We start from the raw sequence: 27,698 nt of genomic DNA on the forward strand, positions 1-27,698 counted from the left end.
AAGCCATTAGTAAACACATTCCCCTATTCAACAAGAATTTAAAATCTAGAGTGATGATCTAACGGTATCATTAGGGTTCCAAACTCATTTCACTGAGATGCTCTTGGAACTTTCAGCTTCTGTGTGCTTCAGCTTTTTCTTCAGGCCAGCTCTCTTCACGTTCACAAAATGATTGCTATACTTCAAGGCAGAAATCACTTAATGATTTCTTTGTATCTCTCTTTAGGAAAAGGAGAGCTTTTCCCAGAAATTGCTAGATTTCCACTCGTGTCTCAGTGGCCAGAGCTGTGTCATAGGTCCAGCCCTACATCATTCAGTGGAGAAAGGAATTAGACTATCACACCTGGTTCTCTATGTAAATCAGGATTTACTCCCACCTCCATAATTCCCTTAGCTAGTAGCTGTGCAGTGGAAAGCAGACTCTTGAAAGGAATCCATGTTTTCTCAAAAGAGAAAGCAGGAGGAAACAGATGCAAAGTTGATAATCAAGAGTATTAGGCAAGGGAGGACTCATTTAAAGATTAGTTGTTATTTCTCTGATGATGACTACTCCCTGGAATAAGTAGAGAATATTAATTGTTATCACTCTGTAGTTTTATACCCCAACTTATATGTAAATAGTGCACAAAGGATAGTGAGAGAACATTCTCTTGGTACTGTGTCCCTTAGGTTCAAAATACATACGTCCACACAAATACATCTATAGCTTCACTATGTACTGTCATATAGGTAATAGGTAGTGACAGGGATGTTGGGGTATGTGGACCTCATACCTTTAGTGAGGAATTTTGTTTGCTTAAAATTAGTCTTATAAACCAAGGCACTTTTAAAGAAAAGAGTTAAAATGAATGGAGATCATGTACATGTCTCTAAAATGATCTTTAATTTGGCATGTGTGTTGTATTTTTTGTTTTATATATGGTTTAGAGAAGGAGAAAAAAGAACCCAGTCGATTAAATACCCTCTTTAAAACTTGTCCGCTATGATAAATACTGATATTATGCCAATGAAGTGATGGTGGCATCATATGACAATTCTAAATCAACTTAGAAAATAATTTAATCTAATTTCATAAAAATAATTACCATCTACTATATAAAATAATTTGTCTTAAGCCTAAGTGAATTATAAATGAGTCACAATATGCCCTTACCCTCCAAGAGCTGAAATATGCAAATAAATATATCACAAAGTAGAATATTAATACTAACTTAGAGAGAGGAACAAAGTAGTATAATAGCTAGACGGTTAGGGGATTTTATTAGACAGATGGGTTCATGGAATGCATTATGAGGATGTTATTTAAAACTAATTTTGAAGAATAAATAGAAGGAAAGAATATAAAATTTCATAGGACTTAATGCAATATTCTATGTAGAGTAAGAGTTATGAACAGAAATGTATTTTAGCATGCTTTAAAAATAGTCGTATTGCTTATTAGTTGCCTAAGACATGTATGAATATTCAATTTATGAATTGAATTTTCCTGCCTGGTTAATGGAAATATATATATTTTAAGATACATTATGAATTAAATATCCACATTTCAAAAATCCCATTGAGGTTAAATTATTATAACATTTAATTGAGTATAACAAATTAGAAAAATATCAGAATCACTTTAAATGTTCTGCAGTTAGATCACACTGAGATAATTTTGTGAAAGTAAGTAATCTTTCAAGCTTAAGAGGAAAAGAAGGTATTTAGCAGATGTTAACTACTTTTTAGTGTGAGATAATATTAACGGTATGAAATTTTTAATAGGAATTAAATTTTTTCTATTATTATATTAGGATGTTTTAGACTGTAAGCAGACAAAAATGTAGTGTCCATCGGTAAACTAGGCAATACTTAAGTTTTATCATGTCATACCACCAGAAGTCTATAGGTAGTGCCTCTGGTTTGGTTGATTTACTGGCTCTTTGATCTAATCAATGGCTTAAACATTCACCGTATCTTTAAGCACCCTTCATAGTAGAAAAGATGACTATGGCACCTAAGACATCACATTGTTATGAAAACATACAGAAGCTTTATTGCTGTATAAGATTAAGGACATCCTTGCCCTGAAGCCCTCAGAAAACTTTACCCTGTATAAATTGCCCCAAAACGTTCATCTTCAAGCCCATATTTGGTAATGAGAATGGTCTTAACATGATTGGCTTATGGTATTTATGATTCACTCCCCAAGAGTTAGGCCTAGGGTGTCACAGAAGAAATTAAGTATAAAACAAAATCAGAATTCATTTAGGAAGAAGGAAGGGGGCATGGCTCTTGGGTAGGCACCCAACAGTTTCTGCAATATAGTCATTTTTCCTGCCTTCTTAAAAAGTATTCCAGAGAGCAGGGAATATAAAGTATAAGTATTCCATAATGTAAATTAAGTATAAATTTTTATTTTGAAGAAATGAACATCATACATGCGAAAGAGATGTAATCACTTTTCTCAGGAAAAAATGGCACTTCCCAGGAGTGCAAGGTATGCTCTAGCCCAGGCAGTCCTAGTAGAGTGCCTGAGCAATCCTTAAAAGCTGTTATTTTGTACCTCAGTTTCCTTACATAGGAAAGGGCAATGAAGAAATACTGCTAACTTTTAGAGAGATTATAAGCATTAAATGTGAAGAGTTTAGAAATGTGCTGAGTCCTCAGGAAATGTTTGGGGTTTTTGTTTTTGTTTGTTTGTTTCATGTAGCCATTGTTCCTGGTAGAAATGTCTTTCCTTGTTGAGAATAATGTAACCTACAGACACCAATGCAGTGTCTGTCATTTCTGTCCATGGGCACCGAATACTCACTTTTAAACCCTTTGATTTGTAGTAGTAAAAAATTTTGATAAGATGTCAATTTGTCTACTCTCCCATCCCATCCCCAGACAAATAGTATGACCATCCCTTTCAACAGCTATAAATGCCAGTTTGGAGCAATCTATGGTCAAATGAATATAGAAATGCAGAAGTTTATGTAGACAGAGGAAAAGATGAGGGAACATAAAAGTAACCATCTTATTTTTTTATAATAAATTTATTTTTTATTGGTGTTCAATTTGCCAACATACAGAATAACACCCAGTGCTCATCCCGTCAAGTGCCCCCCTCAGTGCCCGTCACCCATTCACCCCCACCCCCCACCCTCCTCCCCTTCCACCACCCCTAGTTCATTTCCCAGAGTTAGGAGTCTTCATGTTCTGTCTCCCTTTCTGATATTTCCCACACATTTCTTCTCCCTTCCTTTCTATTCCCTTTCACTATTATTTATATTCCCCAAATGAATGAGAACATATAATGTTTGTCCTTCTCCGATTGACTTACTTCACTCAGCATAATACCCTCCAGTTCCATCCACGTTGAAGCAAATGGTGGGTATTTGTCGTTTCTAATGGCTGAGTAATATTCCATTGTATACATAAACCACATCTTCTTTATCCATTCATCTTTCCATGGACACCGAGGCTCCTTCCACAGTGTGGCTATTGTGGACATTGCTGCTATAAACATCGGGGTGCAGGTGTCCCAGCGTTTCATTGCATCTGTATCTTTGGGGTAAATCCCCAGCAGCGCAATTGCTGGGTCGTAGGGCAGCTCTATTTGTAACTATTTGAGGAACCTCCACACAGTTTTCCAGAGTGGCTGCACCAGGTCACATTCCCACCAACAGTGTAAGAGGGTTCCCTTTTCTCCGCATCCTCTCCAACATTGGTTGTTTCCTGTCTTGTTAATGTTCCCCATTCTCACTGGTGTGAGGTGGGATCTCATTGTGGTTTTGATTTGTATTTCCCTGATGGCAAGTGATGCAGAGCATTTTCTCATATGCATGTTGGCCATGTCTATGCCTTCCTCTGTGAGATTTCTCATCATGTCTTTTGCCCATTTCATGATTGGATTGTTTGTTTCTTTGGTGTTGAGTTTAATAAGTTCTTTATAGATCTTGGAAACTAGCCCTTTATCTGATATGTCATTTGCAAATATCTTCTCCCATTCTGTAGGTTGTCTTTGAGTTTTGTTGACTGTATCCTTTGCTGTGCAAAAGCTTCTTATCTTGATGAAGTCCCAATAGTTCATTCTTGCTTTTGTTTCTTTTGCCTTCGTGGATGTATCTTGCAAGAAGTTACTGTGGCTGAGTTCAAAAAGGGTGTTGCCTGTGTTCTCCTCTAGGATTTTGATGGAATCTTGTCTCACATTTAGATCTTTGATCCATTTTGAGTTTATCTTTGTGTATGGTGAAAGGGAGTGGTCTAGTTTCATTCTTCTGCATGTGGATGTCCAATTTCCCCAGCACCATCTATTGAAGAGACTGTCTCTCTTCCAATGGATAGTCTTTCCTCCTTTATCGAATATTAGTTGACCATAAAGTTCAGGGTCCACTTCTGGGTTCACCCCAAGATTGCTAGAACTCATACAGCAATTTGGTAGCGTGACAGGATACAAAATCAATGCCCAGAAATCAGTGGCATTTCTAAACACTAACAATGAGACTGAAGAAAGGGAAATTAAGGAGTCAATCCCATTTTTTAAATTTTTTTTATTTATTTATGATAGTCACACAGAGAGAGAGAGAGAGAGAGAGAGGCAGAGACACGGGCAGAGGGAGAAGCAGGCTCCATGCACCAGGAGCCCGACGTGGGATTCGATCCCGGGTCTCCAGGACTGCGCCCTGGGCCAAAGGCAGGCGCCAAACCGCTGCGCCACCCAGGGATCCCCAGGAGTCAGTCCCACTTACAATTGCACCCAAAAGCATTAGATACCTAGGAATATACCTAGCCAAAGAGATAAAGGATCTATACCCTAAAAACTACAGAACACTTCTGAAAGAAATTGAGGAAGACACAAAGAGATGGAAAAATATTCCATGCTCATGGATTGGCAGAATTAATATTGTGAAAATGTCAATGTTACCCAGGGCAATATACACGTTTAATGCAATCCCTATCAAAATACCATGGACTTTCTTCAGAGAGTTAGAACAAATTATTTTAAGATTTGTGTGGAATCAGAAAAGACCCCGAATAGCCAGGGGAATTTTAAAAAAGAAAACCATATCTGGGGGCATCACAATGCCAGATTTCAGGTTGTACTACAAAGCTGTGGTCATCAAGACAGTGTGGTACTGGCACAAAAACAGACACATAGATCAATGGAACAGAATAGAGGACCCATCTTCTCATTAAAGTAAAACCCAAGAACTTTTCTTATAACCATGCCAATGACAGTCAGGTTTTAAGATACATGAAGAAAGAAAAATAGTTAATATCGAACATGTGGATAATGAGCTATTGATGTTTAGGTGTATTTTAAAATAGCATTTAGTACCTTATTAAAGTTTGGTAAGTTTATGTATTGGAATGATGAAAAGTCTCTCTGAGGAGTTGATATATCCGCAGAGACCTGAGTGTGAGAAAAATAAGCCATTTATGTATAAAGGGGAGAACTGAAATGTCAGAGGGAACAGCAAATGCAAAGATGAGTTTATGGACCATGTCATCCTCTAATCCCCTCTGTCCCTAGTATGCTTAAGTATACCTAGCATATTAATCAACCCTTTCCTTGATTTTTACTACTCAAACCATTAATTCACGACCTTTATATACTTAAAATTTGAAATACTAGTTGAATGCTGAGTGAATATACTGTGAGTGTCTACCATAAAGATTAATCTTTGTAAGTGCTGGATGCACTCTAAATCAAACTGGCTGTTATCAATGAGCAACATGCTAACTGAGGATGATTTACCTGAATAACATGTTTGTCTCCATCCTTTGTAAAGGCAAATGTAATCGCTGCTTCCTAATTATTAGGGATTTTCCCCTCATGTTTTTCACTGACCTTAAATGAAAAGAGATCACATGGAGAGAGAAACTAGATGAATTTTCAATCCCAACTTCAGTGTAGGGATAAACCTCAGGCAAACAAGTAATTAATGAAGAGGATCCCATCCTCTGTCCAAATTAAAATAGCAACAGTTTTCTAATTCAAAAAACCTCTTTGAAAAAATCTTTCAAATTTAGAAAGCCCCTGTCAGTGAGAAAAATACTACAGTAGTAAAAACAGATAAATTTCTGTAATTGCAAACAACTTTTTCCCAGTCCTGCACTAGTGCTTTTTATCATTTGACTTGACAGGGTATCATATATACAAATTTGAAATAAAGCAAATGAAAAATAAATTATAGCAGTTTATCATTTCTTCTGTTAGTGTTTACACTATGCATAAAATTTTTATATAGTTCAAATTGATAGTCAATTCCAATTCATGGTTTTAGATTGATCAAATATATTTTATGAAATGTTCATTACATAACATATTCTTTGAATTTTTTCACAGTATTTGTCATGTGCTCATGCCATATACAAAAGAAATAAAAACAAGCACTATGAGTTCATGTTTACAGAACACGGTAACAATATACAAAAGAATAGACCAGTCACATATACGTAGGTCTAGGTCATATATTTTTAAGATACTTCACACACACACACACACAAAAAAAAAAACCATTTGCTTATAACTATATGCAAAACTCTAAATTAGAAGAGATATACTACAGTAATTGTATTCAGAATCCCCAAGACCACTTTCAGGTTTCGTGATTCACTGGAAAGATTCATAGGACTTAACAATGTCTTTTTCATGCTTATTTATTACAATGAAAGGATGCAAAACCGTCAAGCCTAGGAAAAGCACATGGATCAAAGTACAGGAGAAACCAGATGCAAACTTGCCAAGTGTCCTCTCCCAACAATCACCACGAAGGATGGGCTTAATTCAACAACTAGTTGTGAAAACGTAGGTGAAGTGTTGCCTACTGGGAAGCTTAGTAGAGACTGTGTGCTTAAGGTTTCTGTTGGGTTGCTGGTCATACAGGCATTCTCTGTCTTGCATGTCCTAAAATTCCATGCTCTGGGAAGCAAGGCAGGTGTTCAGCATAAACCGCATTGTGAAACAGTTTGGGCACAGTGAGCCACTCTTACCAGTTAGGGAATGGTGGAAACACACTTCTGAAATCGCAAGTTCTCAGGTGCCAGCCGAGACCCAGCCTTACAAGCAATCCTTTCTAAGAATGGCAGCCCCATACCTGATACCTTAAATCTTTTCTACACTGTAGTGAAAAGTACAAGTTTTATAATTGATGACCCTGGGCTCATCAATAAGTGGTGATGACCACTTATGTTGATGTGACCTTGAATGAGTCATCAACACTTTCCATGTCTCAGTTTTATCAACTGTTACATTGCTGTAATAATCAGATTGCCATGAAAATCATATGCCATAATGCATGCACAGTTCTTAGCACACTGCCTGCAAAGAGTAATAACTCAATAAGTTAATGAATAATAGAATAATAATAGGATAGATGGCAACTACTTTCACAGAGCTTAGAATAGGATATATGAACAACACTCAAACAAATGAAATAGAGGGTAAGTGTTGTGGAGTGTGTGTGTGTGTGTGCGCGCGCGCACAACTATAAGTGCAACAGGAGTTCTAAGAATGGGAAAAAGCTCTCTGTAATTTATAAGAATGCACATAAGCTTCCTTACCAGAGTAAGTGTTATGGAGCCACAGCCATAAAGACAGAAGTAGCTTTCAGAAAACAAGTATCTGAAATATCAGTGACAACATTGTGATCCTTACGCTGCTCTCTAACGAAGTCCTTCTTTACAACTTCACAGCTAGCATGAAAATGGCTATTATACTTGACACTAAAAATTCTGAGACTGGAAAGCTGGAGCAGAAGAAATTAGTGGGTACATGAGTGTGGTTTAGATATAGTCTGAAACTTGTGTGAATGTTTTTGGAAATAAGACAATATTATTCTTGTACATAATTTTTTTTTAACCACTAGACAAACATAACAAAGCATTCTGAAAAACAATACCTTTGCTCTACTGAGATAGGCTCAGATGGAACTCTCAGCAGGTAGAGGATTTTCTTTTTTGACATAACTAATGATTAAACATCATGATTACTTGAAAAACATATGTTGAGTAAAAACCTTCATCCTGATTAAATTAATAGATAAATAAATAAATGACCTCAGAATATAATTAGGCCTAAGGGTCATCAACAAGGCACACCTGTGAGGCTAGCTCATGTTTAAGAAAAATCACATGTGATGAGAATTTATTTATTTTCTTGAAACTTCATCTTTCTTGTGTTTTTTTTTTTTTTTTTTTTTTTTTATCTTTCTTGTTAATACAATAAACCATGCAGCTTATAGATTGGAGAGAGAGAGTATTGGATAGTGTTGTGTTTTACATCTACTGATAGATGCCTCCTCAAGCTAATGTTAAGCATTTAAAGATTCTTTACAAAATAAGTATATTTTGTTCTGTATCATAATTTTAATTAGATCGACAACTATTACAAAGTAGAAATATTTTATGACATTTTATAAGCATTTAATATTAAGGGTAAGGAGCTTTGATTTCTAAAAAATCAACTTAAAAATACATCTTCTTTTGCTAGAAAAAGATATATGGATTATGTAAACACATCCCTTATAGATTATCTTGTAAATTATCACCTAACTAAAGTATATTTTATTTAGAGTAAAATCAGTTGTTAAAATTACAACTCTTAATGCATCTTGATTGATACCACAGTAGAAATTACCAGTCTCTTCAAAAAGAAAAATATCAACGCCTCTAAATGTTTTCTTTACTGGGTACTCTTAATCAGAGTTGTGGAAAAAAAGCCTTGATGTGATTATCCTAAACTATAGATATACTTATTTGCCACACATTGCAAGTTAAGTTGTGATTCATAGCCTATGTTCAAATTTAAATTTACACCATTTAGGCAAACACATTTATAAAATTTAGTAATTAGTAAATTTTAAGTTATCCAGGAATCTCACAGAAAATGATATACTTATAATATCAATGATACTAAGAAAATTATTAGTCCAAGTAATTGATAAATGCCTTTGGATTCATTATGATAGTCTAGTATTTATCAAAGCATCCATCACAGTTCTTAAAATAACTTGATAATTTCTCCCTCTGGACTATAATGGGTTGATGATTATAGTTATGCTTTTATTATTTTATTCTTGGCGTGTGCTGACTGGTTTTATGCTAGAAGCTTAAGAAATTTCATTGAACTGATTTGAGTTAAAATGAATTGAAGTAAAGTGAACTGGTTAAGTAATTTTAAGAAAAGGAATCAACACTTAAGTTCAATAATTAATCAAAGCTAATCAATTCATTTCTCACAAAGGCCATTTGAATTTAGCTATGTGCTTTTTAGTGAAAATGCTCATTTCCAAAATCATATTAGTTTTTACCATAGTAGGGACTAAAATCTATTTTTTTCACATAATCTTGTACAATTTTCATTGATTTTTTTCCCCCTCCAACTCTGTTGTTTTTATAGAGCTATCTTTTATATGGCCGTTTTTAGTTTTGTTTTTTTGAGTGGTGGGGGGTAAAATGCAAAATGTGGTATCCTATTTTTGAGTTCTTTTTGTAAAATTATGTCTTTTTACCAATATGTTTTCAAAAGATATTGTGGAAAAAAAAAGATATTGTGGAATAATATTAGGCCATGAAGGTTTTCTTTTTCAAACTTTAAGGAATAAAAATAGTAACTGTAGTTGTGTGAAAGAATAAAGCTCTATTGACAAATGAAGCTTAATATATTTTAAAATCTATCCATGTAGAAATTCTCAAATGCAGTATAATAGCACTTAGCATATTTTTAAGTTAAAGTATTAATTAAAACTCATTTAATTTTTTGCTAGGCTAAATATTGGACTGGGGATTCTGACCTAATGTAATATTTTTTCCTCAAATCAACGGCCCTTGTTTTACATGAAATATAATTTCAAATTAAGAAGTGTCAAGTCAAACCATTTCCACATTGAAAGGTCTCATAAAGTAATAAGGACTTTCACTGAATCTAAGATGATCTCAGTTCTTAAGTTGCACCATTATTTTATGATGCACCACTAAAAAAAATGCTATGATTAAAATAAAACAACACACACTATTAATATTTAGAATGTTTATTTTATAACTACCAAAAGGGCTTTCTTAGACATAGTTAAACATAGATGATTTTAATCATTTTAACCACTCCTGCATATTTTATATGTATACACACACATACATTGGGAAATGTACGTTAAATCAATTGAGTAAAGCACTCCTAAAACCTCTTCCCATTCTGTATCTGGCTGTCACAAATTACTTTTCAGGTCAGAGTTCTCAGTGTTCATGTTTCACACATAAGACTTTCTTTGCCCATGAGCGTATCGTATTAGAGAGATCCATCTTTTTCTCTGGTAATTTTAATCTCAGCTGCTCTACTCATTCAGTAAGTTTTGATGGTACTTTCTTAACATTATCAGAATGTGTCAACATAAGATTTTTCAGACAATAATCAAGATTCATATTCATGTTCCTTCTTCAAATGCTCCTTAAATGGTTTGATTAAAGTATGAAGAATTGCCATTGTCCAGCCAACCACAGAAATAACAACCAAATTCAAGCATGCGTAGGCATTGATAGCTACATTGCTACCTGTGACCTCCATCTGATGAACAGGGATTGTTAAGAGACCTCAAGTGTGACACCTCTTTATTTATAACATAATAATATATGAAAACAATTGGTACCTTAGAATCAAAGAAATATAATATAAAAGAAAAATCATACTGTGGTATAATGGAAAAATAATTTGAGCTCTAATTAGGAGGATATATGTGTGTGCACATATATTATTCTAGAAAATAAAATTATAACACAGACAAGTCTTTTTATGATTTCTAGATTATTGTTACATAAATTCGCCTGCGTTTATTAAATACTTGGATAGTATAGCTATGTCCTGCTGAAAAACTTTTCCATCAAAAGCTAAATGATTATGGCCATAAACTGTATGTTAAACACTTCTAGTTTATTATTTTATGCGCTGTCATATATATGGTTAAAGATAACCAGTCAAAGTGATTAGAAGTCTTGAAAAGTTTTCATTATATTCTATGTGAACTAGTATTTTTCTTTTATCATTAAATATGCTTTCAAAATTAACAACTGTTAAAAATAAATAAATAAATGACCCAGCAACTGAACATTTCTTAATTTCCTCCCTACCGTAGGTCCCATAAGCAGTGTTCTGGTGAATAAGTATGGTAGCCGACCAGTGGTGATAGTAGGAGGTTTATTATGCTGTTTGGGAATGGTCACAGCCTCTTTTAGTACCAGCGTAATAGAGCTTTACCTCACTATGGGACTCATTTGTGGTAAGTCAAGTTTTGTTTTCTGCTTATTTTCTTCTTAACATTTCTATTGTTTGCAAAGCTCTGTAAGAAGCATAAACAGAACATTTGTATTGCATTTACTTTTTACATCACATGCTATCTTATTTTCATCCAATATACTGAAATACTACCTTGGAATGGCCAATCAAGCTTCTTTCAAGAAATAGAAAAAACAAGTTATCCAGACACATTAGGTGCTAGGATATAAATGTCAAAAAGAAAACAGTTTTGATTTAATTTTACCATTTCATCCTCTATTCATCAGCCAGTTAAGATAGTATTATGGACACAGAATTTCTTGCAAATAGCTTAATTTTTTTAAAGCTAGTTTTCATTACTTATTACTATTTAGAGTATCTGACTTATCAGTCATTATAGGTTAAAAAACGATGCCAAAATATATTTTCTGCATGTATTGATTTGGTTCTAACAATAGAATTTTTATCTGTGTTCTGGTTAGTGGTAGAGCTCTGTATTGGCGTCCCTTCTTTTCCTTACAAAAGATTCTAATTGTTTAAAGGCCCTGTAAGGCATATATGCCACTAAACACACATTTTAAAATGTCTACTGTCATTTTATTAGAGTTGTTCCTCGTGCATAATGTCTTTTGTCTCAAACTGACCTAAATACGTACATTTGGAAAACACCATTTTTATTAGTCTCAACAGTAAACTACATTAAACAAATCTACACTCAAAGTTTTAAGAAAAATTAGATTTTAATATATAAAGGAACTGAATCTTTTACTTATGCTTGCAGAAAAATGGTAAATATATACTATTTTTAAAGTAATTTTAGATCCATCTAACCTTGCACTTTTGTATCATTTGATGAAAAAGAAAAGATATATTTATTAAGACTATAGTAATTCTGGTGTTAAAAATCTTTCTCTTTGCAGCCTTTCCACAACTATCTTCCTTTCTGTTGTGGTAAAACACCTTTCGACATTATAAATGAGACTCTTATATCTAAGAATTGTCATAGTGCCGAGGATGTCCTTTCTTTTGTGCAGAAATACTATATATTACATTTGACTGTAGAAGTCAGGCTGGGCCCACAAGTAGATGTATTATGGAAAAGATTATTTTGTTACTATTGTGTTACAAATTTCAATAATATGCTATTCTAATTTCAATTCCATTTATTTTGAATCTCGAAGGCTTTGATGCTTCTAGAGTCAACCATTAAATATACAATGAGAGATTTATCGTAAGGCATTATCAGCCAATACTTTTTGGTAGACTGTCTAGTTTTTAAAACTAATTGAGCACATATTAGGATCATGAGTAAATTAGTCTCCTTATGTTTCAGCTTCTTCGTCTTTAAAATGGGGGAAATGATAAGCTCTTAAAAATGAATTCATAGTACTTTACAGAGTACCCAGAATTTTGTTACTTTTAAATAAATATTAGCATATAATTATCATCATATGTCATCATGTAACATCTTACAGTTCTAGAACTTAACTTTGGCAAAAGCTGTGGTTGAGGGTATTGGAACTCAAGAAGTCTAAGTGTTATTCCAATAATGTATATAGTAGTTGAGGCAGATTCAGATCTTTGGATTTCAAATCTCATGTTCATTTTACAAGGCCAGAATAGGAAATAGATGGCCACTGTCTCCTAAGGAGAAGTTGGATTAACAACGTGAAGGCAGAATTTTAGGGGACAGAATAGGGCCGGGGGTTGAGGGCAGGTGGCATTAGGTAAAGAAATTTGAAAAAAAAAAAAGAAATTTGAACTTCTAAACAAAATTCCCGAGTTTTAATTTGGATTTTTCCATTTACAAGCCGTTGACCATAAGCTGCTGGTTTTCTAATTTATAAATTACACTTACCCTGCATGTCTCACGGGTCGGGGCTGTGGTACAATCAGAGAGCATACTGCCCTGTTACTCTCTAAGCATGTTCTTGGTTCCTTTGGGTCAGCTTTTCTACTCACAGAAAATATTTGTGTCAAAGGTTTGCAATAAGTATTTGTACTGAGAACAGAGTTGTCCCAGAGTCTAAACACTTAACCACTTTGCAATACTGTCTCAATTTACATTAACTGGTAAATTCAGAATTCTTACTTCTATAGCCTTTAAACAAATAGAGCATAATGCACAGGCTAAGGGGGAAAGAGAGGTACCTTATCTAGATCAATTTTATGTGCTTTTAAACAAATTTAATCTTAACTATTGCTAAATAATACCTTGGCAAACTATAAGAAGTAATTCATCTCCCAAAGCTGATACTCAGCACTGCCAATGGATTCCCTAGACAGTAGGAACTTTTGACTCATATAAAGAATGAGGTTTAATCCCTGAAATAAAACGTTTAAAGCAAAAATTTATTTTTCAGCCAACACACACGTGCATCTAATTGCATGAAATGTGGAATGTGAAAGATATACAGCATAACATTAATGTTGTTAATTCATTACTCTTGTTTATTTTTTGTACCGTTCTAAAAGAAATATTTCTGGAGAGACCCAAGATTTCCTTAAACAACAACCTTTATAATCTGTTCACTCTGTTGCACTCTTAAAAAAAAGAAGTGTTTGCATTTTAAATGCACTCTTGCCCACAAGAAAGAAATCTATTCTATATATATGTATATAGTTATAACACATATAAACATATATGTTTATGCAAATAGAGGATTAACTTATCTGTGGTATTAAGTGATTGTAATTATGAACTAATAATTGCATCCTAATTTCAACCTATTCTATGATTTTGGAAACATCAGAAATTCTTGGTTTTATTCTTGTGCTTTCACATGAAAGGTATATGAAGCTGTCATACTTGCCAAGCGTCCAGTTGTGGATGTTTATGCACAATTCCATGGTATTTATAATTATCGAAAATTACTACTTGCTTTTGCACTTTCAGTCCTGCCTTCCCCACTTGAATGTACATTTTGAGGAGTAATTTTCTTTTGTGAGTGACATATTGTGTTTGTGTTTTTCTTCCTTTTGTTCTGTTCTTTTTAGGTTTAGGTCTAGCCTTCAACCTGCAACCTGCCCTGACAATCATTGGCAAATATTTCTATAAGAAACGACCCATGGCTAATGGCCTCGCCATGGCAGGAAGTCCTGTTTTCTTAAGCACACTGGCTCCCTTCAATCAGTACCTTTTTAATACTTTTGGCTGGAAAGGAAGCTTCTTGATTTTGGGAGGTATATTGTTGAATGCCTGTGTGGCTGGGTCCCTCATGAGACCCGTTGAACCCAAACAAGTTACCAGGAGGTCTAAAAATAAAATTGGCATAAGAGTGGATGATGATTCAGATGTGACGAAAAGACTTAGGAAGAAACCAACATGGGAAAGAATTAATAAGTATTTAGATTTCTCCCTTTTTAAGCATAGGGGATTTCTGATATACTTATCTGGAAATGTCATTATGTTTCTGGGGTTTTTTGCCCCCATTATATTCTTGGCTCCCTATGCTAAAGACAAAGGAATCGATGAATATTCTGCAGCTTTCTTGCTGTCCATTATGGCTTTTGTTGATATGTTTGCTAGACCGGCTGGAGGAGTCATTGCAAATTCCAGACTTATCCGACCCCGAATCCAGTACTTCTTCAGTTTTGCAATCATGTTCAATGGAGTGTGTCATCTCCTGTGCCCATTGGCAGAGGACTACACAAGCCTGGTGTTATATGCTATATTTTTTGGTCTTGGATTTGGGAGTGTTAGCAGTGTCCTCTTTGAGTCTCTCATGGACCTGGTTGGACCCCAAAGGTTTTCCAGCGCTGTGGGACTCGTCACCGTGGTGGAGTGTTGCCCGGTTCTTCTTGGTCCTCCTCTCGCTGGTAAGAATACTTCTCCTCCAGAAAAGCAAGAACCATAAGATGAATATATCTACTAGCCAGGGCATTCTTTGTAGTGTATGATGCGGCTTGTCATAATACATACTAATAGGCTAAAGGACTGTGAGTGTGTTAATTTCAGGTTTTCTTATGTATGTATTTTTAAATTTCATAAATAGTAGATTTTAGACCTAAATTTGCTTCAGAGCTAGGGGCTATGGACTTAAGAATTTAAGTTAGACTGATAATTAGTAACACAACTTTCAGGTGTTTACCCATATCCGTTGTTTTGTGCTTATAAAAATGTGTCATGATAAAAGTCCACTTTTGATTTTTTTATCATTGATGAAAATTTTATTTTCTGCTTATATTAAAATAGAGTCAATAATTTTAAATACTGCGACAAAAGGTCAAGATTTATTTTTTACTAGAGTACATTAGTTATATTAATACGTTACATGCCTAAGGGTAGCATACTTTTATAATATTGCTGACAGAAATATATGTATATATTTATACCTATGTATATTATGTATATATATACCCATATATGTACATATATACTCATATATATTTATATGTATATTAAATGCAATAAGGAAAAGGAATTAATTTTGAACAGATACATTACACATTTATAAATTATAGTGATTTTAAGATCTGAAATATTTTCAGCAATGTCTATGAAACTATCTGTGCTAAATTACACAGTAAGGAGACTAAGACACTTGTATAAGTGCCTTTTTGAAGGTAAGACTTTGTTCAGTCTTAGACTTTAATGTTAAAAATATTAAAAACAGTATGCGGGCTAGCCTTTCACAGTACATAGTTTTGGTTAATACTAAACTTAGGTATTCACTGAGGCTCTTGGCCTGACCCCTAGTGGTCACAGTAACTGCCAAGTTAAATGTAGATTTTTCCAGTCATTAAACTGTTACCTACATATCAAGGTGTCATTTTTTTTTTAAATTGCATTATAGTGAACAGTGTTGCATTAATTTCAGGTGTACAGTATAGTAATTCAATAGTCCCAAACAACAACAAATCATTTTGAATTGGGAAAGTTTGTATTTAATTTTCGATCTTAGAGTATCATTGACTTCTTGCCATGCTTTTTTCACTTGGTCAGGAATGAGTGGTATAGTTGTTGAATTTTTCTATCTACCAGGGCTGGCCTCTTGTATCCAGGACAGAAGTTTTGGGTGGTATATCTGTTAATATTGAATATACTAAGGCATCAAAACAATTTTTTAAAAAGAATGAAAGCCAGTCAGTCTGTTATCAGCCAATTGATTTTGTTACATAAGACAGGCACAGTTGAGCTACCTTTTCCTACAGAATTAATTTTATCAAATGGGTTTTAGAAGCCTATTCATTAGCAGCAAAGGTTTTAGTATCAGCAGAGAAAATTGTATCTCACCAGCCATGGTGGGATTAAAAAAATTAAGTCAGGTTAACAGATAGTGGGTGGACTCTAAGGATGTGAATGAAGGAATCTGATTTGACTATTCCTACCTGCACTGAGAACCTATATTAATAACATTTATATCAGTTTCAGTGATCTTGAGTGCTTCTTGTCTTAGTATTACCAAACCATTGCACCAGTAATGACAATGGCAAGAATTGATTTTGGGCTCCTTGTTGAAGTTCTCAACCCATAGCTGTAATAAATCCATTTTTTTTCATCCTATTTCTGCGACCCTTGATCCTTCTTGACTTTTGGACTGGCTTCCTCTCTGTTGCCTTTGATCACTGTTAGAATGGTGCCTGTCACACGTTAGGCATTCATCAAATACTACTGAATGAATGAGTATCATTGTAGTTACTATTCACACAGTTGCTGCTGCTGCCGCCACTCTTGTTAGTAGAGCAGTAGGAGATAGAGTATGATTTTTAGTTTTGTTTTTTTTCAGCTCAGACTTTCTGTGCTGTACTCACAAGAGCTGAAGCTTTAGTTCTGGAAATCATATCTGGTTTCTTGATGATGCTAAAATACTCCCCACACATTTAGAAAGTATGTTGATATGGCAGCCCAAAGTGATACTAACTCTGATAGGGACGTAGACCTAATGTTTATGTATTTAGAAGTATAAGAATCATTGTATGAATAGAAATATTTGACTAGCACTAGAATGGAAATTTAAATTATACATTTTTGTTATGTTTATCTATATGGCACACTTAAATAAGCCGACTCCACCATTTAACTAATTAAACAGAGGACTTTGCTCAAATAGGCAATTTCATAAGTAGCTAAATTTAATACTGAGCCACTAACTAGATTCTATCCAGAATGAATGAGATTCTGATTAAAGAATCAGGCCTATATCAGAATCACCTAGAATATACATATAATAAATAATATAGATTTGTATATACTATCATTGTTAAGATTTAGGTACCTGCATAACCAAGAGGCAAAATTAAGTAAAGCTGAATTATTTTTACAAGTCAATAAACCAGGGTGCCTGAATGGCTCAGTTGATTGAGTGCCCGACTCTTGGTTTCAGCTCAGGTCATGATCTCAGGGTTATGAGATAGAGCCCCACGTCAGGTGTAGCTACATTGGGCACAGAGCCTGCCTAAGAGTCTCTGTCTCCCTCTCCCTCTGTGCGTCCTCCTATCCCCCGCTACTCTCACTCAAAAAAAAAAGTCACTAAACGTTCAGGTTATATGATATTAGGCTAGTTTTTAAATGTTCCCAATAATCAAATGTAATAAATATTTTCTTCCTGATTAGTCTGGCTTTAATAATTTAGAGTCAGATAAACTAAATTGCTTTTAGCCCAAAAAGTTATGGTCTGACTCTTAACCAAAAGGTGTGGTGAAGCTCTTTTGCAGAGTAGTTAAGAACCTGAGATTCAGGGACCTTGGTTAGACTCCTCATTCTGCCACTCACTGGCTATGTGGCCACATTCAGATTACTTCATCAGGCTCTTGTAAGGATTAAATTAGATATTACCCCATTTAAAAGTGTTTAGCCTAGGGGCCCCTGGGTGGCTCCGTCAGCTAAGCCTCTGTGTCGCTCAGGTCATGATCCCAGGGGCCCAGGATGAAGCCCTGCGTTGGGCTTCCTGCTCAGTGGGGATCCTGCTTCTCCCCCTCTCTCCCCTCGCACTCCCTGTTCATGTTCATCCACTGTCTCTCTCTCTCTCAAATAAATAAATTAAAAATCTTAAAAAAAAAAAATGTTTCTATGCCTAGTGCTGGACATAGAAAAAGCATGTCAAGAACCTTAAAAAAGCCTTTGGGTCTTTCTTAAATAAAAAATATAATTTTTTCATTTTTATTGAAAAGCTTGGAAAGGATGAAGCAGTCTCAATGGTAAATATTAATAGATAAATATATCTAGATACACATAGATACAAAAAACATGTCTCACACATACATGTATTTAAGAATATATACCTACTTTGTCTTGGTTGTACATTTTTATTGAGGGGAATAGTCTTTAGTAAACTTAATATGCTGGTAATATAATGCTGTGTGTGTCCATAATTGCCTTTTCTATGCATATATAGAATTCATAATCTGTAATATTTTTTGTTAAAATCTCATTTAATATTAACTTAAATAAGAAATAAGTACATACTTTGTAGAAGAATTTATTGGAACATGTTATCATTTTCTGGTTGTTTTATTATGTTCTCTGTCTCTTAGGTAAATTGGTGGATGAAACTGGACAGTATAAATACATGTATATAGCCTGCGGAACTATTGTGTTCCTATCAAGTGTGTGGCTGCTCATTGGCAACGCTATAAACTACAGATTGCTTGCAAAGGAAAAGAAGCAGGAAGAAGGAAGGATGAAATCATTGAATATACCTGAATCCAAAGAGTCTGAACCCCTGAACAAATCTAAACCTCATGACATTGACATCAAAAGTACAGAAACAGGGAACAATCCCTCAGAAAGAGAAACTAATATTTAACAAGAATCACATCTCTGATTTCAGTGTTTATGACTTTCTTAGGAGTATTTTTTTTTTTTTTTTTCAAAATTTCGGGAAAGTTTTTACTTGAAATGAGGAGTCATAATTAAGGATGGAGATCAGACTTTCCTCAATGGCAAATTTTTATAAGTTTGTTTTTTAAACCTTGTTTGGATAGTTAAATTCTGAGATTATGCCTATAAAAAATCCATGCAATGGGTTTATTTCCATTCATGACTCGGGCTGTCATGGTTAAAATAATTTTAAAGTCTTCCAGTGACTTCCAGTCTTGGTTATAGAGATCTGAATCCCAAACCCCTGGTTCAAGTAGTTAGAAGGAGTCTGTTTAATCCAATAAGAATACCCTGTCCAAATTTTATTTTTAGTGTTAAATGAAATTGAAAGAAAATGAATTTTCTTCTACTTGCACACACACACATCCACACTCACTTATATGTACACATGTGCACAAAGTATCCAGCAAACAAAAGACAAATAAGTTCAAAAAGAATATTATCACTTTTTTAACTTAAAAAATAAATACATGGAGAATGAAGACATGTGTTATATCAGCATAATACTTTATAATATAAATTTTGAAGATAAGAACATGGGTGAAAATGAGGATGATCTTAATTTGAAAATGCAACTAACTGAGTAAAAAAAGTATTTGCATATATAAAATAAATTTGAAAAAAAAAAACCCTCTCCATTTTAAACCATTATTTCTTCATACTGTTAGATTTGATTAATTCACGCACATGACTTCTTTGAGGATGAACATTAGTACCTGGTGCTAGAGAATAGAACCCTCCAATAATTCTTACTTAATATGTAAATCAAATTAAAAGCCTAAGTGACTCCTCACAATGAGCTGCCTTCATTGATTTTAAAAGGATTTTAGTTACTAATCCAGAAAGTAATAACCAGGGATTTCTTTTAATCAGAACTCAATCCAGACTCAACTGTCATACCGAGACTTCAAAATGGAATCTACCAGAATCCTGGTTGACAGGCTGACAAATAGGCCAAATTCTAATTTTTCCCAACATGTTGCAGCAATCAGAGTGTTACTGTTATGAATGATCCATCTGAGTAAAGCTGATTAAGAGTGAGAGGTGCTTATACTGAGCCCTCTAAATTCTCTCATTTCTCTTCCCTCCCTAAAATGCAAAAGCAAAACACAGAAATCCAAGCAGGCCTTTTGCTCAGCCACTGAAATTCCTCATGTTGCAGGAATGGCAACACTTCAAAATCCCACCCCCTCCTGATGAGACTTTCTGCTACCTGGAACCATAACTGGGAGACCGTTAGAAAAGGTTTCTAGAACTGGAAGCTGCATGTAACTTGGAACATACACTCGTGAGGGGTAGGCATAGTTCACCACACTATAGCAAGAAGCCCGCAACATTGCCGGCCACTTTCTTTTAGCAGTTTCTCATTTTCATAATGATGCTAAAACATCTGAGAACCTGAATCACCCTTGGATATAGAGGCATAAGATTTACTGTGTACTCAGGACTAAAAATACCATTTAGAGTAATACAGTACTTTTATACAAGAAAGGATTTGTGCCTTATGGCTAAAGTTATAAGTATTTACATCAGTAAATATGAGTTTAAATTAAGAGTATGATCAATGAAAAACCTTTAATGCTTGATTATTGAAGTGATGTTACTCTTAAGATGTCAAAAGGAATCTGCTGTTTATTTATTTATTTTTTTTTTATTGCAGTGGAGGCAGGTGCTATCTTATTTTCTATGAGATTGTACCTGGACTCCAAGCTTTTGAGATAGTTGACATTAAGGATCTGATTTGTAAAATCTATGCACTGGTTAAGCACGTAGCTCCTATTTAGGAAGCTACATAAAATCCCATATTTCATTTAGCATTCACTTCTTTCGCAGATGAAGACGAATTTGTGTTTTTTTAAAAAAAATATTAAATAAAACCACTTGTGCCAATACCATAGGTAAATAAATCAGGCTAAATGTGGCAGTGTATGGCTGTTTTTAATTTAGTTTTGCCCAATCTTGAGTCTTGAATGAGCTACTCTCATATTATTAGTGCTTTTGTATTCAACTCTGACTCATCATAAGAAACGCAACATCATAAATTGTGTAGTAGCTCTCCAATCTTAAACATTTCCAAAATATGTATTCAGTTCTCTGAGGACACATATTTAAATTAATATACATATCAGATCCCAGGGGGAAATAAACAGCAAAGTAATGATAGTGGGGTATTGGGCCCAAGGCTTCAGTCCTTTTTGTCACTTGCTGGTAGAGACAACCTGGCAGGTGCATTCCAGTAACTTCCTCCACGGAAGGAGATTTATTTACTTATTGATGAGGTTTTTGTGAGGTCAAAACCAGTTCATATACGTTTTGTTGGTCTTTGGTCATCTTCATTAACTTTTCGTTTCTAACACTGTATATTAAATTGTTAAAAAAAAAGAAAGGGAAGTAAAATTGCACATTTCAAAGCACATCATATGTATACAGCCATGCCTAGCAGCAGCACCACACAAAGTGTCAAATTTGCGCACATATTAATTCCCATAGGAAATTTTGGAAACGAGAACATTCATATAGTCTAGAGAAAGTAGTATAGTTGGCCTCTGTGTCTGCAGTGATCGGTGTAGAACTAATTTCTACCCCTAGGGAATGACAGGTTTTAGATGTTCAAGAGGTCATGAAGCAAAATCATAGTACACCATTAAAATTTCTTTTATTCCCATTTCCCCACTGGGGAATTGCAAAGAAGGGAGGTTATCAACCTGGGTACTAAAAGAATTCATGATCCCTGGAGACTTTAAGTATTTTTCTACTTATGGTAACTAGTAGTCCATGTTTTTCACAATTTAACCTTAAATATGCCTTCACTAATTTATGAATAGAATATTGGGTATAGACTTGTCCTGACCTGTCCCTACCCTCTTTCCTGATCCTTTTTTTGATTCCAATCAACACATGTCTAAGAGGCACTGGGTCAGGCTCTAGTGTGCTTCACATTGGAAGACATTGGAAGACATGTTTTCTCAATGTAAATTCACATGAGTTTCACTTCTTTAGTATCAGGTTCCAACTATCTTACCTCATGCCCCACCCATGGACACTAGAAAATAAGTAAAATAAGTTTGAGATATTTGAATGTACACTATAAAAATCTTTTTTTTTTTTTTTTTTTACTCCTTTTTCTTCTGGCTGCACAAGACAATTGAGGATAACTGAAAAAAAAAAACCCGCAAGATGTATGTAAATGTAAGTTTTTATGTTGATAATGTAAAATGTAGAGATATCCTTAATCAGTATTGAAAATTATTTTCCATCCCAAAGTACCTTTTTAAAAATCCTCTTGTATGTGTTGCACTTTTAATAAAATTAAAAAGCATGATCATTAGGCTCCATTTAACGGGGGAGAAAGGGTATGAAGTGAGAGGGGACTAATATTTATATTGTGCATTTCGGCCACCTTTTAATATTCAAATTGTAAGTAGAGGCTGTTGGCCTGATATAACAGATGAAAGGAAACAAAACAAAAATCAGACATGCAAAGTTCAGCTAATTACCCAAGGTTGTAAAGTAGTATGTGACAGAACCAGAACTAAAATTCAGATTTATCTAAAAGCAGGAAGAGCCCCTAGGGTGTTCACTAGCATGCTGCTTTCAATAGAATCTATAGAAGCAAAGGTAGATAAAATATAGATAACAAAAAATTTAAACCCTATATAGTAAACCAATTAGGTTTAACTGCAATTTGTATTCTGATTTATTTAGTGCTCGTTAGAGACTGTTTGCTATAAACTGAATATATAATTTCAAGTTGCCTGCTTTTCTGGCCAATGTAAATTATCCCAAATAGTGGTAATGATTGTATAATAGCCATAATTGTTTTAATATGACTTTTTGCACAAAAATAATGACATATATATATGACTCAGGAATAATATATTTTCCCTGAGGTTGGATTTAGAGGAAAAATGTTATTTTCTTTATGGATAAGTAATTCCCATATTGCTTGCTACTTATTATGACTCAAGAAGTACTTTGTGGAAAACGTATTTAGAGTTACAGAGGTTCCCATTTATAGGATCATACAGCTACCAAAGAAAAAAAAAACTTTAAAGATTTTTATTTGTTACCAAAGACATTTAAAAAGATTATAAGATATAAATGACTTGGTTCATTTATATAGTCTATGCAGTATATATTTGTTTTCATAATTGAATACAACTGCCCCTACATCCTAATTCATTTTTTAAGTTTTCTTGAACACCTAGAACTGCCATTTTCTTGTCTGTACTATAGACAGAACAAGTGTCATTACTTTTGTCCTTTTACTCTAAGACCTTGGACATCCATGGAATAGTGTTCTCTTTAGCATTATTTTAGATGACGTAATTCTAGAGTCTTGTATCTTTCCCAAAACTCACACGTGCTGCATCTGGGCTTGAAGAGTTGTGATTTGTAGGAATGGGCCTATTGCTGGAGAAAACAGAGTATACTTTTGGCCATGACCTTTCATCTTCACAAGTAAGGGAACTCCTGTGGCCTTAGCTTGAGGTATCCTGGAGAAGGAAGGTGCCTGTAATCTAGAAGACGTTTTGTTGATATGAGTCTTCCTTATGCATGATAAATACATTAATGAATATGATTTTTAGGAATCTAGAAAAAATCAATCTTTCTGTTTTTGGCACTATCTTGGGTGTTTCTGATTTCCTTACAGTGCCTCACAACTTTGAGAAACAAAGCTCACCCCACAGCACAGCACCATTCTATAGCCCATATACTCTCTCATTGAGAGACACTGACATCCCCGGTACATCATACCAAGTAGATTCCCTACCGCAACGCTTCACAATACCAAGAAGCATTAAAATGATTCAGATATAAATTGAAATTATAACTTTTATTCAACTCACTTTGTTTTTTAGCTTTTGATTTTTACACATCCATGCGCATGGTCTCCATGCACTGAAAAGCTGAGAGGCTCAATTATCAGTAATTATAATGCTTGTATAATTAAAATCATAAATTATCTTTGTTGATAATTAAAACATGAATAATTTGCTGAGCTCACATCATTTTTTGTAGTTCTCATTTTACTATCAATTGTTTGTAAACTATTTAATTTCTAACTCCTACAAGATCCTACGATCTGGCTTGTATTATTCTCCCACACTGCCTTTCCTTCACTTTATTTCGCTTACATGCAGTTCATGAAACCATTGTTCTAGCATTGAGAATCATAATTTTAGGTCCCTGCATTAAAAGGAAAAGTGATATTGCAAACAGAATTTTTGGTGTTTCTAGTAGAGCGTATGGAAATTTTTTTAGACTGAATTATTTCTCCCACCCCAATCCTGAGCTACCTTACCTTCTCAGTTCCTTTTTTTCTCATGATTATTTTAAAAAATTATTTTCCTCCCATTGTTTTTCACAATGTCTAGGTCAGCTTCTTTAGCATTTTCCATCTAATTCTGGGCATTTTTAATACGGAATTCTTGTTTCTTTGGCGGGTTTAGTTATGCTTCCCTTGTGTCCATGAACACCATGTTTTTCAGTCTCCATATGTGCTTGTTAATTGTGTAACATTCAGGAGTATTTCACTAGGTGATTAATTCATTGCCATTTCAGCAAACATTTTTTCTTTGCATACCAAAACAAGTTTTTTTGTTTGCTTGTTTAAAATTCAAATATGGCAAAATAATCTAAAGAAGCTCTGTATAAAAACACTCATATTCAATATTCTATCAAGGTATGAGTTGGTAAAAAGTTCTGCTCAGATGAGCAAAAAGAACAGAATTCTTATATGAACTTCAGGGTGAATTTTGAAACATATTCTTCTAAGCTTTTTATTCTGGGTTTGTTGTTATTTTATTTTCATATGCATCTAAAAACAATTTTGAAGTTGGACCTAGTTTATATAGCTTGTTTATGAGAGTCAACTACAAATTTTGGATATACTATTTAAAGGACTTTATTTTTTTACCACATGCTTTCTATTTGTAACTGAAGTATGAAGATTTCTGGATTTAGCAAGAAGGGACAATGAACACTTGTTCATTTTGGGGATGGCTGGGTGGCTCAGTTGGTTCAACTGATTCTTGGTTTTGACTTAGGTCATGATCTCAGGGTTGTGAGATCGAGCCCCGAGTTGGGCTCCATGCTCAGCACGGAGTCAATACTTGAGATTCTCTCTCCCTCTTCCTCTGCTCCTCCTTCTGCTCTCTCTCTCTCTCAAATAAATCTTTAAATAAATGTTTATTTTCTAAGCATTAGATATAATTATATTTTGATTTGTATTCTATTTTTTGATATATTTATGTATCAAAATATATTTAATTCATACCATCTTCTCAACCCTCAAAATTAGGTTTGTTAGATATGCACCTTTTTACAGAATAAGACTATAACAGGTTAAGGGCTTTGCCTAAATATATATCTATCTTTTGAGTAAATGCAGGATAGAAAGTTGAACCGTGTCTTTTGGACTCCTGACCTGCTTTTTTTCCCCATTGTGCTGCTTAAGCCATCCTATTTGACCTGCTTTTTTTTCCCCATTGTGCTGCTTAAGCCATCCTATTTGGTAAACTTTGTAGATTGAATGCATATTTACCTGGAAACACTTATACTATCCTTGCTTGATAAATCCTTTATTTCCAGAATGAAATCTATTTCTCCTGTGTCATACTTTGCAAAATCATGTTCGTAAATTTAGTTTGAAGAGTTTTAATGATTCCCACAGTAGATAATTCTTAGTAAACTGGACATAATAACTGGTGGGATGAATCATTTTGCACAATATATGTTGTTATAGCAATATCTAAGTCATTAAAAATACCAATAATGTGTTTATAGAGTCTGTGTGTCAATATTCCATTAATTCTTCCTTTCTTTATGTTCATATTTTATTTTGGAAGCATCATTTGCTTGTTCCCTAAAAATTTAATTCCAGAGCACAGAACACACAATGCAAGTTTGTTAAATTATTAAGTTGTATGCAAGAAATTATAACTTTGAGGGGAACACTCCAACAATATTTCATGATCCAAGAATCTGAGGATGAGTTAATGAAATTATTAGGATAACATCTATCGAGAAAATTCTTGCTGTATTAAATGGTCACTTCATGTAGTTAACTCAAAACCTACAACAGGTATCTGGCAACTGTAAAACTAGTTTCTATTTATCTTAGAGATACCATCTTCCTCTGTCCCCATTTTATCTAGATGGACTTTTTTTTTTTTTCTCCAGATTTTTCCTTTTGATTCTATTTCAGGAAAAAAAAAAAATCACTTCTAAGGAAAGATCCCTAACAAAGGGGAGAATGGTTGCTATTAGGAATTTGCTCTATAAATGTATAAAAACAACCTGTACTTGGTATCTATTTGCTTAATTCGTCAAGGATATTTACCCCAAGAACATACTTTAATAAAAGTCTTGATAAACTCATGTGTCACAGTAAAATCTTTCATGAACAGGGACCTTTGTGCATTTGTAGTCAGTGACATGTTAGATTCAGCCAAACTGACATCCATATATACTTTGCTTTGTCTTTGTGATAGGGCAAGCTTCAGTAGCTGCAGTGATTGCATCAATAAACATAAGGCCCCTTCTTTGTAATAATGATAAAAATGAGATCTCAAACTACTTAGATATGATTCAGGTATATAAATTCCTATGTAGAAGATGGACAGTAGGATATTTCCATGTATTTGCTAAAATTTACATTTGATTTGAAGCCTCTTATTTAAAAGCACTTCCCTCCAAATATTTTAAACTACTGATTAATATTTCCTAGAATGAATAACTCCCTGTTGCAGAGAAATTTTTGAAAATATTTACTACTTATATTCTCCAACAAATATCTCTTTCTCATCTCATTGGTATGTTTGGGCAAATATTAAAAGTAAGATTATTGGGATAAAATTTATACATAATGACATGTTGCTAAGAAGACAGATAAAAGACATTGCTCGGCAATGGCCACACCTAGCTAACTTTTGCAACTTTTAGAGTTATTTTTTAAATACAAATTGTATCTTGAGCTGTATTTTTATGATTTTTAGGTGAAAAAATGTAGCTGATTTGTTTGTTCTGTAGGTACTTTAAAGACCATTGAACAAATGATCTTACTGTCACATAGTCTATCAACTATAATTACTATGACAGGGAAATGAAAAGAAAGGGTAGATTTGCTTGACACCTAAGATGATCCAGTCAGCTGTTTTTACGTGACCTAAATCATGGCTGTACATATTTCATTTTTCAAAAAATCATTATGATATGAAATAAATGCCAGTAAAAGTTTTAAAATGTAAGACAGAATGCACTTCTTTGCCTTCTTACAGAAGAATGTACTTAAAGTGATTGTGATTTGATCTTGAAATATTTATTTCTATGATTTTTGCATATACAGTAGTTCTGAACATGGCAAATAAAATATGGAAAAAATTAACAAACTGAAAGGACTAGCATTTTCATGCAAATACATATTTTTATTTTTAACTAAACATAATATAGATTTATTTAATTCAGGAATACGTTATGTTGATTATTTGAAAAGTATATTCAGTTCAATATGTTCCTACTTCATTTTTTCCTACTACTACTCTTTTAAGCAAACTTGTTTGACTACTGAATCATTTACCACTCAATTTTCATTTATACTGTCTCTATTAATTGTAGTTTCTGTTTCTCTGCACAACT

General features: G+C 34.0%; 1 protein-coding gene across 13 annotated transcripts in view; it reads left to right on the plus strand.

Annotated features, from left to right (window-relative positions):
• Positions 1-26,441, plus strand: part of SLC16A7 (solute carrier family 16 member 7) — a 170,185-nt gene extending 143,744 nt beyond the window's left edge. For all 13 annotated transcript variants that reach the window (XM_072843034.1, XM_072843026.1, XM_072843028.1 and 10 more), the window contains 3 exons: positions 11,097-11,240; positions 14,234-15,055; positions 18,713-26,441. In XM_072843034.1, coding sequence (XP_072699135.1) covers positions 11,097-11,240; positions 14,234-15,055; positions 18,713-18,984 — 1,238 coding nt within the window. In that variant the 3' untranslated portion in view covers positions 18,985-26,441. The remainder of the gene's footprint in view (positions 1-11,096; positions 11,241-14,233; positions 15,056-18,712) is intronic.
• The last annotated feature ends 1,257 nt before the right edge of the window (positions 26,442-27,698 follow it).

The sequence above is a fragment of the Canis lupus genome, chromosome 11 (assembly GCF_048164855.1).
Source record: "Canis lupus baileyi chromosome 11, mCanLup2.hap1, whole genome shotgun sequence".
Lineage (NCBI taxonomy): Eukaryota > Metazoa > Chordata > Mammalia > Carnivora > Canidae > Canis > Canis lupus.